The sequence below is a fragment of the Phasianus colchicus genome, chromosome 4 (genome assembly GCF_987193195.1).
Source record: "Phasianus colchicus chromosome 4, bPhaCol1.hap1.1, whole genome shotgun sequence".
Classification (NCBI taxonomy): Eukaryota; Metazoa; Chordata; class Aves; order Galliformes; family Phasianidae; genus Phasianus; species Phasianus colchicus.
In genome coordinates, this window is record NC_143439.1 from 42,428,489 (window position 1) to 42,443,134 (window position 14,646).

Below are 14,646 nucleotides of genomic sequence, written 5' to 3' on the forward strand. Positions count from 1 at the left end.
GAGTATTAGAAAGCATTATCTTTTAATAAGCCTGCTTGAAAACACACAAGATGTTGAGGCACATTTCAGACTTATGGCTGTTAACACAACCATGCAATAACACACACCACTAGCAAAACAAGAGACAGCACTCTCTGTTGGTGGTGTTTTTGTTTTTGACAACCAGCTTCTCTGAAAAAATGCCTGTATCTGTGCTTTCAGTGCAAGGTAGAAAGTGGATGCTCTCTTTTTGTTGCAGGAGCGTTTTGTCTAAACAACATTTTTGAGTAGCATCAATGCATTACGATCACCAATGAGCTTAGAAATGTTATCTATTAAAGTTCTATATGCAGTAAGTAATTTATAATGATGAATTTGAGAGAACTTTCATTTTCAAAATAGCACAAGCTTCCTGTGATTCTACAAGCGTGGAGACACCTTCCCAAGGTAAGCCTTCCATACCACCTACAAAAGGAGGACTTTAGCCTTCACCTTAAGCTCTGCAAACACTGAAACAGAATCCTGTTGGCCTGAACGTTCAACATTTGACTTTACATCAGTGAGTATTGGTGGAGCCATTTTGGATAACTTTGGATTTTTGCTCCAACTTCATCCTGCTTGGCTGCTGAGGTCACTGGAATGAAATGCCAGAGAACATAACTGAAAATCCCACAGACAAACTACTCAGGATTGGAACGTTCCCACTACAATTAAAGGTAAGAGCTAACATGATTCTGTAAGGCTTACAAGCATGTAGAGAGCATAGTCTTTTAACAGCCGTTATAACAATTTATCTTCTATCATCTCTGCTTCACAAAGACAGTGTCTATATTCTTCAAATGCCTAAACAAAAAACACTGGAACCACAAGGCAGCCAGTCCTATTGCTTCTAACAGTCATAGCTTTTTGGGCTATGACTTGTTGTTGTTGTTCAAAATTCCAACAGTCTAACTTGTCCAGTATATGGGAAAATGGATATTGTAGTTGCATGAAACAGCTGTGCATGTACACTGACTTCTTATTGTATGTGCAGGAATTTCTTCTGCCCATACACTATCTATCCAGTGTCTCTGACAGTCTTGCACCTTCTACTCTGGATGTCAGTCTCAGGTCAGATTCTTTTCAACAAGTCCAACACAAACTATTTTTCTATGGTCGTTACTGTTTTTTAAAAACCATTTTGCTAATGATAGAAGTGAGCAGAAACGAAAGTCTGCAAAGCAGGATAGATTTTCAGGTATAATTTGCAAGATCTAGTATGTTCTCTAGAAGTAAATGTCTGTCATTAGTAACAAAATTATTTCAAACTTCACATATATCACTTCTGCTTTCTTCTGTTGTTTAAAATAAACATTAAATTTGGTAACTTTTTGGCTGCTTTAAAAGTTGTCTGTTTTCTCTGGATAGTCTCGTAATGCTGGTAAGAATTGTGAATGTTTAAATTCTAAATATTTTCCAGGCTGAGAATAATGATGGTATTAATTCCTTTCATTTAGATTTGCTTAAAACAAGACTGATTATAGAATGAGATCACATAACCATAAAAATGCACCAAATTTGTTCTAGATTACATCCTATAAGTGATGTAAAACTTTGAAAACTCTTAACTGAGAAACGTGATCCTCACTTTTTGCTTTTCATTGTACGGATTTCCATCTGCAGGTAGAGTTGATCATAAGCTCCATCCTCCATCAATGACAACTTCATTGCCGGTCATGTAGGCAGACTGAAATTACATAGAATATAGTATTTTTTTTTTTTAATTCTATTTACAAAAGTTTGAAAGCCATATGACCAGACTGGAAAATTAGTAGCTTTACAGAAACACTGCTTGAGAACACTAGAAAGAAGATGAAAAGATTACAATAGATGAAAACATCAAGACTGAACTAATAGCATTAAATTATTCTGCTGTGCTCAGCAGGGCAAGTGCATTGGAACCCAGTTCAGTATTAGATCCATTGTGAATGTATAACATCTGAAATAAGCTTGATATGTGTTCATTAGTATTAATTGTATTTGCAGTGAACATTTAGAGTTTGGTCTATAAAAACCTCAATTGTTCTATTGTTTTCCTTAAGCCAAAATGGTAGGCTAAAACATAGCATTAGACCTCTTAGCTCAGATCTCTCTCTCATGGGTCTATACAAGTATTCTCTCTTGCTTACTGCAAGCAGGTAATGACAGTACTAATTCTACTGCCTTAGAAAAATATGTAACTGCAGTGCAAACAAAACAACTGGCAAGAGCAGACAAGCCCATTTCTCCTATGATTCAGAACGATCTGAGGTCAGTCAGCTTTCTCAAATTATATGGAAAAAAACCTGACTGTAGCACCAAGTATGTAATGCCTTAATCACTGTCAACATTCAGAGTAATTTTTGTAAAAATTTTGTAAAAATTAAGTTTTATTCAGTAAAGGTTTGGAGGTTGTTGTTGTTTTGTTTGTTTGTTTGTTTTCTTGGGGGGGGAGAGGGGGGGCTTAATAATCAAGCTCATAGAGGATGCAAGCCCTCTTAGAACAAATTCTCTCTACTGAGAAGCAAAATAAATTGGGATTGTGACAGGAAGTGTTATTGTTCCATACTTACTTCCTCAGAAGCCAAGTACACAAAGAGATGGGCCACTTCTTCAGCAGTAGCCATCCTGCCAATCCTCTGTCTGGCTAGGAAATCTTTCAATGCCTAGATATATAAAAACACTTGGTATATTGAAAATATAAAGTAATTATTTTTATCCAATTAGCATGTGATATGTACAAAGCAATACTGGAAGCAACCCATATGTTATAATTTTTAGCTTACTGGGTAGGGAGTGTACGCTAGAAGAAGTTAGAATACTTGCTGTTGTACGGATTTCATGGACCTAAACTTCTGGTTGCAGAATAAAGCCACTGAAGCCCTTCCTCTTTGGTGGATGATATTCCCAGACCCTTCAAACGAGTCCTCACAGTCACTGGGTTAGTACAATTAAAGATCCCAATTAATTTTTAAACACGTAGGTCAGAATGCCCTTTCTATCATTGTTTTGCACTGGTCTGTGTTTACTGAGCAGCAGTGCCCTTCCAAAGCATTTTAAGCCTCCCACCCTCAGCAGAAACTCACCAAACTATTAAGGACAATACTACTGTTATATTATCCTTGGTACTCTAAGATATGGAATTTTCTTCAGTTTGAGAAGTGCTGTGGGTTTTAGTTATTGAAAAGGAAAAAAGAAGCATAAACATTGGCACATACATGAACAAACTATTGAATTGCTTGCTCATGATGTAGGCTGGTTTGTTTAGCAATAGAGATCAGTATCTTCGTTTAAGGACTGATACATTAATTTCATAAAAGGAATGAGTGAATGCTAATTCTGTAGCTTCCCATTTCAACTTTGCTTGGTGTGTGAACAGCCTTGTTTAAAAACTGTCTGGATGCGGTGCTATGAAAAACAACTGTTTTGTTTTTTGTTGTTGTTGTTTTTGTTGTTGTTGTTGTTGTTGTTTTAGGGACATGGTTTAGCAGTGGGTTGTTTGAGTTAGGGTAGTATGGTTAGGTTGAGGTTGGACTTGATGATCTTTAAGGTCTTTTCCAACCTGAGCAATTCTATGATTCTATGATTCCCTCAATGGTTCTGCTTCACGAGAAGCCCTGGAGACATAATACTCTATTTCTATCTTTGCACCCACCAGGTACAGGAATTTATTCCTCAGATTTCTCTCATACTGTTTTGGATTAGAGCATACTAACATAGAAAGCTGCTCATTATGGGCTATCAAGAAATGGAAATTTGGCAAGTTGGGGAAAAACTGCTGAGTTCAGCCAAAAGTCTCTTTGATGAAGCTGATGATAGAAAAATGGGGAGAAAGAAAGTGGTCAAAAACCACCAGAGGCTGCTACTGTGCATGCCCAGAGGGACATTAGCATATACTAATGAATTCTTGAAAAAAAAAAAATGAATAGGTATGGAAATGTACTGTGTATGTATGTCTTAACTGTTTGAACATAAAACTTGAACTCTGAGAGTGCACTTGTTTTGTCAAGTCGTCTGGTACGCATCATGAGGAATAAAGGAATGCCACCTTCTAACACCATATTAGAATTCAAGAGTTTTCTTCCCAAATTTCGGATGAAACTCACCTGGTCTGGGTTAGGCTGGGCTTTGATTCTTTCCTGTAAAGATGGTGTGTCAACAGTTCCTAAGCAAAAATTGTAATTTCAAAGTTACAGCTCAACTTCATTAGCAATCATAACAAAAAGTGCAGTTCATGGGTTCCATTTGTATGTCATAACACTGAAGTGTTAAATCATGACAAAATTCATGACTGCAAAACTATGAATATAGTAGGAGCCTAAATTTCAGTAGAAAATAAGAGTTGAGAATTACATTCAATACCTTTCAGATGTTTGAAAAATAGCTAGCCTGCTACGTAGGCACCCCCTGCTTCTAACTCGAGAAATACAGGTTTAACAATAAGCCTCGAAATACTGTGTAATCTGAATATAAGGTGCACGTGCTGGTTTAACAAGTAAACATTTTTTAATTATAAAATAGAAAGTTTTCTACTTTGAGAGTCAGAAATTTTTCATATATGTCCTTTTTTCTCCCCTTAGTTTCTTGTAACAATAGTTGCTGCTTGCAAATCTATGTTTTGTTAGTAATGTCAAATTAGATTTTGCTACGTGCCTTTTATCATCCATTTGTATTAACAATATACTGTAACAATACTTACCAGGACATACACAGTTGCATCTGATCCCTTGTTCAATGAAATCAGCAGCCACAGACTTTGTTAGACCAATAACTGCTGCCTTGGAAGTACTGTATACACATCTGTTCACAACTCCTAACAGAAGGTCAGTATGAAGACAGCACAGAAGCAAAACAAAGTCAAAAAAGAACAGAGAGTTTATTCAACATGCATTTGCTTCTGGACTCCAGTGTTTATTTTAACTTGCCCTTATGGAGAAGCTGTGCTAACTAAAATGCCAACTGCCAGAATTCTACTCAGGCATACACCAGAATAAAGCACAGGATTCTTCAGTAACAGGAATCTGGGGAGTAGTCCAGAAAAAGTAACATTGCAAGCATACAAAAGTTCATGAAGAGCAGAGTCTCCTCTTTTAGCTACCATTAGTTTTCATTGGTAAGCATGACTGTATTGCTTATTGGTTCATTGTTCCTCTGAGGAACATAGATAGCAAGACGTCACTGAACAGAACTTTTTTTGAGTTATTACATACTGATAAAAAAGATGCTACAAAACTTTCATAACAGAAAGCTCTTAGGCCAGGATTTGATTGTTTCTGAAACTGCCTGTGCCCATGCGTTAATATATTTTTTTTCAACCTGCATTCCTCCAACATTGGCCAACATCCTCTAAATTAAAAGCAGTGCAATATTTTTTGTCGTTCTTAGAATTTTCTCACCTGCCACTCCCCCAAATGTTATTCTGTAGCTTTTCAGCTTTTTTTTCTTAAGTTTTTATACATGTCACTAGAAATTATTACTACTGTTCTTAAAAAGACTGAAGACTTTATAATACCACTGTGCATTTGCAGTATCACTTCACTGCCCTCATGTGTGAATAGAAAGTCAGATTTGCTCACTTCAGCTGCCGTAGGGAGTACTACATACTAGGGAAAAAAAAACAAGCATGAAGGTCTTTAGCGTGGATCATTAGAAAGCAAAAATCAAAGCAAAAACCTAGGCAATCTGAATAGAAGCAACCTGCACTGAGCAGAGATAACAAGCATCAGCTCCAACACTGTAGCAAACCTTCCTTTATCAGGAGGCCCTCTGTTGTTATAAACCTTTGTTTTGATCACAAGACTTCATCTACAACAAACAAAGTACCTTCTTTTACAGCAAAGCTGTGATTAAGAGCAACCCATTCTGTGTGCTGACTGTGGAATTACTACTGTACATAATTTAACTAGAGCATGCTTCATCAGGAATACACACAAAGTATCAAAATCAAGGGCATTTGTTATGCATATAAAAAAAGTTTTCTCAAGAACAGATATTTTAAGACTGATTTATATGAGAATCACTCTAGAAAGCCACTCACCTTTAATGCTGGATGCCACAGAAGACATATTTATAATATTTCCAGATTTCTGTTTAATCATCTGCAAAAGAACATTTACATCATTCACGCTGTTTTGTTTTTTACAGGCCTAGAACAGCCAATAGCACCAACAGAATAGTCCTATATACAATTGAAATGCAAGATAATGAGTCATAAGCATGAATAAGTGCTCATTTCTTTTTAATTTGTTAATTGAAGTAATAAAACAGATTCTGAAACTGTCACAGAGTACTCTTGCCCACCCCCCCCCCCCTAGGATTTACCACCTAACTAATTGACAGGATTACTGAAGTGACAACTGTAGCTTATCTTGTTCCAATTCACATAAGACAGAGTGGCTAAGACTTAAAAAGAAAAAAAAGAAAACTTTTGAAGTGTGCCTGTGTTATAACCTTTTTAGACATCCCAAAACCTGAAATGTCTAAAGCTGTTATAAACAAGTTTTGAAATGAAGATCAACTAATAAAAGCAAGGACTGGAGCAACACTGGAGGAGAAAAAAAATTAGGCATCCAGTAATGGTCACAGCTACCTCTTTTGGCCTTTTCATTTAAGGAAAAAGTTGTAGAGCTGTATGCTTATCTCAAATTGCAATCTGTGACAAGCAGCAGTGACTTAAAACTGTCAAATTTAATTGCAATGCAGTAGAGAGCAACAAATCCTTACTTTAGGAAGGAATGTCTTGATCATTAGATACATGCTGCGAACATTAAGATTCATAGCAAAGTTCCAGTCTCGTTCTTCACAATCCAGAATGGTCCCATGATGAACAAACCTGGAATAAGTACATGATTACTGTGCAAGGTTTTACATTTCTATAGCTTTTTATGCAATTCTGCCATTACCATTTTGTAATATCCTTCCAATCCCAAAAAAGCAGGGACGAGAGCCCTTTCGAAGGAAGTAACAGAGTTTTTCATCTGAGGAGTATCAGGGACACAAAGCAGACCCAATGAGCAATAAAACATTTGCTCATATGGAAATTAAAACACAAATATGCATTTAAAAAAAGCAACTGACTTTGCTCACTATTGCAGGAGGAAGGCTAAATTCAGCACTATAAAGCATCCACAGAGTAGAGAAAACAAGTTCCAGAGCCATTGTATCTTGGCCTGGGTAACATGGCTGTGCACAAAAAGTTCAGTTTTGATGAAAATATATATTAAAGATATAAAGTGCATTACAGCAACAACAACAACAAAAAAATGGATTTAGGTAAAAGAAAATAGTTCTGGAGGATAGGAAAAGCTGAAAAAAGAAGTAGTATGAAATAGAAGATGGTTACCCTGCAATATTACAGAGGACATCTATCCTTTCAATCTCCTCTGCCAGCTCTTCTATCTGTTGCCTTTTGGTGACATCCAGAACCCGTATTTGAATGCCTAGAAAAACACGGTTTTAGTTTAACTGGTTTTGGCTAAGAATTAGCACTTTATTTTTCTCAAGTGCTGAGGACACTGTGCCTCCCATTCAAGTCAGTAGCTTGCCAGGAACAGACCCCTCTCAGTGGTAAGCCAAGACATGGAGACATACTGAAAGCTACACTTTATGTGTGCAATGCTTAAAACAGGAATGGGCAGTAGGGCATGGTATTCATGATTTCAGAGAGGAATTAAAAATACATTAACTGACTTGACAGCCATATAGTATCACACAAACAAATAAGCTAATGTGATTTGCCATAAAAATCACTTCTTTCTATAAATCTGAAGTCTCTGGGGTTGCAGGGTTCTATGGGGTTTTATGGGGTAATTCTTGAAGAATTACAGCAAGACTGTTTGCAGTGAATTCCAGTCAGAGGAGATAAGTGTTTGTTTATTTTGCTGCCACACTGTAATAGGAATTCATGAAGTTGACACCCAGTGATCATTGTCCTCCATCACCTTAAGTTAGAAAAAGTTCTAGTTCACAACTGAAACTGCCTTATTCTTTCTTAAAAGAAAAAAAGGTAACTTTTAAATAGTCCCCCATTTGTGCATCTCTTGTAATTAAAAAACGTAGCTACTGAAAAATCTTTTCCTTGAAGCAAGTGTTTGTGATATGAACTGGAAAGCAACTTTGGAGCCTGAGCATTTGTACAAATAAAATAAGCTCACTGGTTGATGTAATTAGTTTCTAAAGATATGCCAATTCCTATTAGACAGTTATCTTTTAAATGCTTTCCTTGCTGAGAACGGACCAGGGAAATGCAAGGCACTAAATCTATTTGTATAGCTGGAGATGAGTTCTTATATCAGGAAAAAGCATTCCATGTTTTTCACATGATAGTTTCAACAGTCGCTCCAGTAATCTTAAAAATAAATGAACAAATAAATAGAAGTAACGAAGCATTCTGGGAAATCAGCTGCTTCTTTGACACAAGAAACACACAGTTATTCCACACTCCTAGAATATTCTGTCTGAAACACTGACAATCGAAGCATTTTACATGTAATCTCTGCCATTTTACACCACAGACTAAAGTAATGACAATATCTAAATGATTACTCTCCATGTTTTCCACACTTTTCTGGCCAGCCTACAACAATATTTACTATATTTGAACTAATGCCTACAGAAGGTGATTTACCTGGATACTTCTCCAGTTCTTGCAGCTTAGTCTTATTGATATCTGTAGCAATGACTTTGGCTCCTTCTTTAGCAAAAGCCTGAAGAATACAATAAGAGATGTAATTTGTTTTTAGATATCCCATATCGTACAAGAAAATCTGTTTTCTTCTCATTTGGTTTTGGTTTGAAATAAAAGTTGACTGAAGGCAGGTAATCTCCCCCTACTCATTCTAGGCAATGAGAAAGTTAATGGACATTGATTACTAAACATCCTGGGGACGACTAAAAAACTGTATGTTATGAGAGATTTATGTTCTTGCCTATGAAATAAGAAATCCATAAAGCAAGCATGAGAGCAGTAACCAAACTAAGACAGTGGGTATTATTGCCCTTAGTAACAGCGTGTGCACTAGCGAGCACGCTGCAAACACCTTAAGCTAAAATTGTCTGATTTCTTATATTTGATAGGTGAAGACAAATCAAGAGGAATGACACGGCATGAACTTCATTAGGATCCTTCACATCCAAATCATTGGAACAGAGTAATATTCAGAAGAAACACGACTTTCATTTGATAATTTAACCAGACATATTCCTTTATTTCCTGATGTTCCCCTCAAAAATCCATTTTGACTGCATACAGAGCAACCTCCATTCCATAGTCTCTGACACTAGCCCCCAGTCTTCAAATTAAGTGTCTCAAACACAATCTAAGAGGATAGCAGGATTAAATGTGCTAGCCCTCTGTGACTTGTAGGGTGTTTGCAAAAGGAAATCACCAGTAAAGTGACCTGCTCTTTAGACAAAGTGTTTTTATGCAAGTGGTGAAATTGAACAGTTTCATGCATTCTTAACTGTGTGTGAGACAAACTAATCTTGCAATATTCCTGCTTACAGGCACTTTTCAGGGCTTGTTGATTAAATTATGCAGGAAGTGAGATAACCCTGCTAGTTTCTGTCTACTGAGGAAGAAGGAAATAGCAGGGGTAGAACTTTTCATAAGCAATAGTCAACAAGAAAATCAATAAATATTTTTAATTTTAACAATAACGATGTTTCTCTCACTTTCAGAAATTTAAACAGCAGCAAGCATATGTAATATAGTATACATTGATTATATTGTTCCCTGAATTTTTCAGTAAGTAGTTCTGGCTTTATCTACAGTTTATTAATTTAAGAACTAGTTTGGTGCAGATGTTGTTGCACATGCTAGCATCAGACATCCAGCTTAGGTACAGGAGAACAAATTTTATCTAACTCACGATTGCAGTGGCTTTTCCAATCCCTTGTGCTGCAGCAGACAGAAGTATTACTTTCCCATCAAGCCGCCCCATACTCCTGGCCTGCACAAACAGAAAATGTGACAGTCTAATACGAAGTGAGTCAATGTCACCTCCGTGGAATCAGGTGCAAATTCACTTCATAAACCAGAATACAATTCATAGCATCTATACTATCAAGTGATAAAGCACTCTTCTGGGCTGCTAAGTCAGCCAAGGTTCTAAGGGGGCACTGCCTCAGTCTTGCATTTATAAGGACCAAAATGCATTTGAGCTCAAAAGCCAAGCTCTTTTTTTTTTTTTTTTTTTTTAAATCAGACTCAAAACTTCATTTAATCAGGAAGAGAAAAAAAAAAAAGAATGAGACAGAAGTAAAATAGCTTGTAATCTAGCATCTCCACTGTACACTGTATTCTTAGAACATAGGTCTCTTCTATTTCTCTCAGACTACTATATTCAACTTATTTGATGGCAACATAATTTGCACAGTACCCTCTAGGACTCTGTGAAATGCATTTTTTTCCATCATCTGAGACTGGCATTTATCTGCTTTGAATTTTCTTGAGGATCTCCCAACACAGAAGATTCTCAGCTCCACAGGGTAAGAGGATAAAGAGAAGTGAAAACACCCCCTCACATTTACCACATCATTTGACATTGGAGAAATGATGTGAAACATACTGAAGATGCTTGGGTCAAAAGGTAGGGAAGTTTTTTATTTTTTATTTTTGAGTGCTGGATGACACGATAACCTTCCAGGAGGTTTCACCTTACTGAAGCTGTGGAAGCCAAAAGGCAAAGTGCAGTTTTCTTCTCTGCCTAGATAAATGCTTTCAAAGGAGTTATTATGTTTGAAGAAATATAGTATATAAATGGTGTAAGCAAACAAACAACTGAGCTTCTCTATATAGCTATGAGTGTAGGAATGCATCCCTAAACCCTTATATTTAAAAAAAAAAATTAAGCATGAATCCAACATGCTGAGTACTTCATTTGAGTTGCATACAAACACCATTATTTCCCCTACATTAGCAGCCAACATAATCACCTGGAGACAGTCAAATTCATTCTGCGACTTGTTTGTTCGGTTTAGGTTTTTATGTCAGATTACTTGTTCAATTTTGACTTGAAATCTTTCTTTCCCAGCTTTGCTCCCCTTCCCCCACCCTCAAAATTGGAGCAAGACTAATATATCTCCAAAGGTTACTGATTCTACAAAATGGACTTCTTTCTAAACAACTTGACTAAAAAGTTATTTCTGCTGTAATATAAAAGCATTATCCCACTTGACTTAAAACCAGCCTAACTTACAGGCACTTTTTCAACCTAATTTTAGGGCTTTGCTCATAAGAGAACAACCGGCACAATGAATGTAAAGAAAAAAGCAAATAAAAAATGACAAACCACCAAAATGGTCCACAATGTAAGCAATAATAACATACGTTTTTTTTCTAACTAGGGGAAAATAAAAAAAACTTGCATTTTTTTCTAATTAGGGGAAAGCACAACACCTTGAACATAACTTTTCAGGTGAATCAAATGATGCCTCTGATCTCTGACTACATGATATTGTGCGCCTGCGTTAGCAAAATTTTTTTCATTTTAGCAGGTGAAGATTGCCAAATTAAACGGAGTAAAATGAGACCACGTATACAACTAGGTAGCACTAACTCTGCAATGTATTGCACTTATAGCAAAAGTCTTAAGTATCTCAAAAGTTTGCTCAGAGCACTCAGTCAAGGCTGAGTAAATTCATTCTTTGCTTTTACACACATTTTCAGTACAAAACCACAACCAACAACGATCAGCTGCAGTACTTCCTCAAATCACCCTACCATTTTAGATGCAAAATGCTTTATAAACATGTTTTTGATCTGATAAGGAGTTTTTATGAACATTTGACATACTAATTTCTATGAAGCTCTTAAAAATAAAGATTAACATAGTCACTCACCAAAAGATCTCAGCCAGCTTGGTATGCTGAGTGACCTTTGTAAAAAAGGAAGTCTAATGACTTTCGAGCTGTGCTTGTTGGGAGTTGTAGTCTAACTGGTAAGTTTCTCTGTATGAGAGTAATTTCCTGTTGAAACACGAATATGCTGCCATCTAGTGAAACTCAAAACTTTAAAGCATGATTTTCTTCTGCACAGTGTAGGGACAAAGAAGGATCATAAACCTCAGCTATCTTTTTTTTCCTAGAGAATGCAAGAGATCAATAGAATATTCACCAAAAATTAAGGCTTTGAAACTCATCTGCCTCAAAAAAAAAAAAAAAAGATTAAGTTTTTAAAAAGCATTTATCCTCCTCTCCCACCTTTTTGTCTACTGAATTGAGACAGACCGGGTGCAGTACATTCTTGTTTTTCAGCTCAAGCACAAGAGAAATCTCTAAATCTTTTAGTATTCCAGCAAGCTATTAATAAAGTATCTTGAAACTGTAAAAAGCAAACAAAAAACCCTACAAAAACAAAAGAAAAAACAAAACAAAAAGCAACACAAGACTATAGTCCCAGATATGCCTTCTTCCCTTCTGAAAGACGGTTGAATTTTTTTAAAATTTTTTTTAATGAAGCAGAATAAGAGGAATGGAAGAAAAACTGTGATAAACAAAGGAAATATATTTTTTAAATAAATAATTTGAAATTGTAAATATAAAATTATCTCAAAACCACTCCAAAACCCAAGCTACTTGCATTTATTTAAGTCAGGGAAATAAGATACTCCTGCATGTTTACGACTCTGGTAAGACGCTGAATTTAGTAACTGTATTTAAAGACTGTTAGCTGAAAACACAGGTTCTGAAGCTTGCTGATATGCATTCCAAGTCAAAATTTTAGAAATTCAAATACTCAAATTCAAAAACTCAAATTTTGCATGCCAAATCTCTCCCAGTTAGGAGGAGAGGATCTATTCCAATACTTCCTGACAAAGACTCAGAGAGAAAGAATTAAGCAAAACACTGATGACACAGATTTGTGATTAGTAATCTGCAGAAAGATACTACAACAAACAAGAAACATGATGGTAGAAGTGCGCTGATTACTAGAAAACAACTCTTTAGACACTGAATGTTACAATCAGCATCCCCAGATCATAGCGTCACATCGCCACAAAAGTGAAGTGTTTAGATACTTAACACATTGAAAGTTTGTCAGAACAAACCTTTTCATACAGAACATTAAAATAGGCTTCAAAATTCAGATGAGTAGGATAGTAAAATATAGTCCATATTACGACCCCAATTGTCCAGTTTTATTTTCAACTCATAATAGCAACAGGATAGTGTCTATTAGATCGATTGCTTACTGTTTGAAAAAAACTCCAGAACCCAACTTCAAGCAGGAAATGAAGTATATTCAAAGATGACGAGAAAAACAAGTTATTTTTGCACCATAGTTTACTGAACTGCAGAAATATTTTCAAGAGTTTAAGAGAAACCCTACAAAAAGAAATCTAATAAATTTAGTTGCAATATCCAAAGTAAGAGGTTAAAGTTGCAGTGAAAATGTAGTCTTAAGAAAAAAATATTAACTCATAGGAATAAAAACCATCTGTTGGGAAACAAAGTTAATGAGTAGATACAAACACCCAGAAGAGGACTGTTACAAAAATGCCAAAGATGTTTAAGATCAAGAAGTTTCACAGTAGATCAGTTTGTGACCCATTCTCTTGTGTCTGTTTTTCTTCAGTACGTTAGCTTTACTTTCTTTGCTACACAAAACAAAAACAACCAAAGGAGAACATCATCAGCAGGTTGCAGGTAACATGTCTACTTTTCCATTTTTGTTCTTGTATTAAAGCTTTTCCACTTCTGGGAAGTAGTAGTTTTAACACAAGGGACTGGCATTCCACCAGAGTTCTTCTCACAATAGATGGCTTTAACCTGAAGCAACCATTTTCCGTGTAGCTAGATTCTGACTGTCACCACTGTAAAGGCAGCTAACAACAGAAGTCCTCTATTGGGTATTACAATCAGAGGCTTTATCTTTCTCTGAAGTTTCAAACCACTTCTTAAGATGGTCTTCTGTGGACTCTCTTCCTGCAGGTTGTGTATCTGTACAGAAAATAAGAAAATTAAAGTGACATTTTCCCAATTAGACAAGCAGTAGGAACATAGCAATTTATTCTTGACTAGTTTTACATGTCAGCTAGCAAAGCTTGCCACTGAGAAGCATGGTGCTGTGAAGAAGGCTATACTATTACCAAGATGGACTTCACAAAAAATGGCAATGAGTCATTCTTCCTGCAAGTCTGTCAGTCTAATTGTTGTTAAAGTCTTCAGCATGCCTGCTGGGGCCTCATGAAAGCTTTTAGAAGCAGGTTGATGAGGGCAGTAGCACTAATGTGCTAAAATCACTAGACCTCCCAGACGTCACCAGTCTAGTAATAAGAAATATCAGAAAATATCAAAACAACTATTACAGCAGTTAGAGACTGCGATGCTGGCAAATTCAAAATCCAAGATCAAAAATTGATAATCCCAATAAAGAAATATTAGAAAGAAGCCAGCCAGCAGTTAACTCTGAATAGATGGTAGCAGTCTGTGAAAATCAGTTTTGTCAGAAGCGTATGTTTAACTCATGTAAAGTTAAAAAGCAAAAGATTCTAGAGCATCATTTGACACGATATTCTGCCTCTTCACTTTATAAAGTGATTGGTCACCAGCACTTTCACTGAAACAAAAGAAATAAGTTTGCCTAATCTTCAGGAGGTATGTGTCTTAAGTATTTAGGTGATGTAGAGCATGGATAATCTTGGCACC

General features: G+C 36.2%; 2 protein-coding genes and 1 long non-coding RNA gene across 6 annotated transcripts in view; 1 reads left to right on the forward strand and 2 right to left on the reverse strand.

Moving 5' to 3' along the window:
- Window positions 1-3: 3 nt before the first annotated feature.
- BDH2 (3-hydroxybutyrate dehydrogenase 2) lies at window positions 4-12,024 on the reverse strand. 2 transcript variants are annotated; one of them, XM_090139340.1, is made up of 11 exons: window positions 11,839-12,024; window positions 9,867-9,947; window positions 8,624-8,702; window positions 7,340-7,436; window positions 6,721-6,829; window positions 6,035-6,095; window positions 4,697-4,810; window positions 4,104-4,162; window positions 2,571-2,663; window positions 1,607-1,705; window positions 4-613 (listed from the first exon to the last, which is right to left on the reverse strand). In XM_090139340.1, the coding sequence occupies exons 2-10, from the start codon at window positions 9,936-9,938 to the stop codon at window positions 1,652-1,654; spliced, it is 738 nt and encodes a 245-aa protein (XP_089995466.1). In that variant the 5' UTR covers window positions 9,939-9,947; window positions 11,839-12,024; the 3' UTR covers window positions 4-613; window positions 1,607-1,651. The 2 variants fall into 2 exon arrangements, with proteins under 2 accessions (XP_089995466.1, XP_031464668.2); XM_031608808.2 differs by having other exon boundaries at window positions 4-1,705; window positions 11,839-12,023.
- LOC149918218 (uncharacterized) lies at window positions 613-9,856 on the forward strand. The gene is made up of 3 exons (XR_016466143.1): window positions 613-695; window positions 2,863-2,938; window positions 9,073-9,856. It is a non-coding gene; the product is annotated as an uncharacterized LOC149918218 (long non-coding RNA).
- A 509-nt stretch (window positions 12,025-12,533) lies between the features above and the next one.
- The window catches only part of CENPE (centromere protein E), a 39,260-nt gene continuing 37,147 nt past the window's right edge, over window positions 12,534-14,646 (reverse strand). For all 3 annotated transcript variants that reach the window (XM_090139342.1, XM_090139341.1, XM_031608864.2), the window contains one exon: window positions 12,534-13,938. In XM_090139342.1, the coding sequence (XP_089995468.1) occupies window positions 13,841-13,938 (98 nt within the window). In that variant the 3' untranslated portion in view covers window positions 12,534-13,840. The remainder of the gene's footprint in view (window positions 13,939-14,646) is intronic.

Excerpts from the sequence above, each read along its gene's own strand:
- BDH2 (XM_090139340.1), bottom strand. The coding sequence starts at position 9,938 with ATGGGGCGGCTTGATGGGAAAGTAATACTTCTGTCTGCTGCAGCACAA. Across the intron at positions 7,437-8,623 it reads AGAACTGGAGAAGTATCCAG|GCATTCAAATACGGGTTCTG; the intron begins GTAAATCACCTT and ends GTGTTTTTCTAG. Across the intron at positions 4,163-4,696 it reads ATGCAACTGTGTATGTCCTG|GAACTGTTGACACACCATCT; the intron begins GTAAGTATTGTT and ends ATTTTTGCTTAG.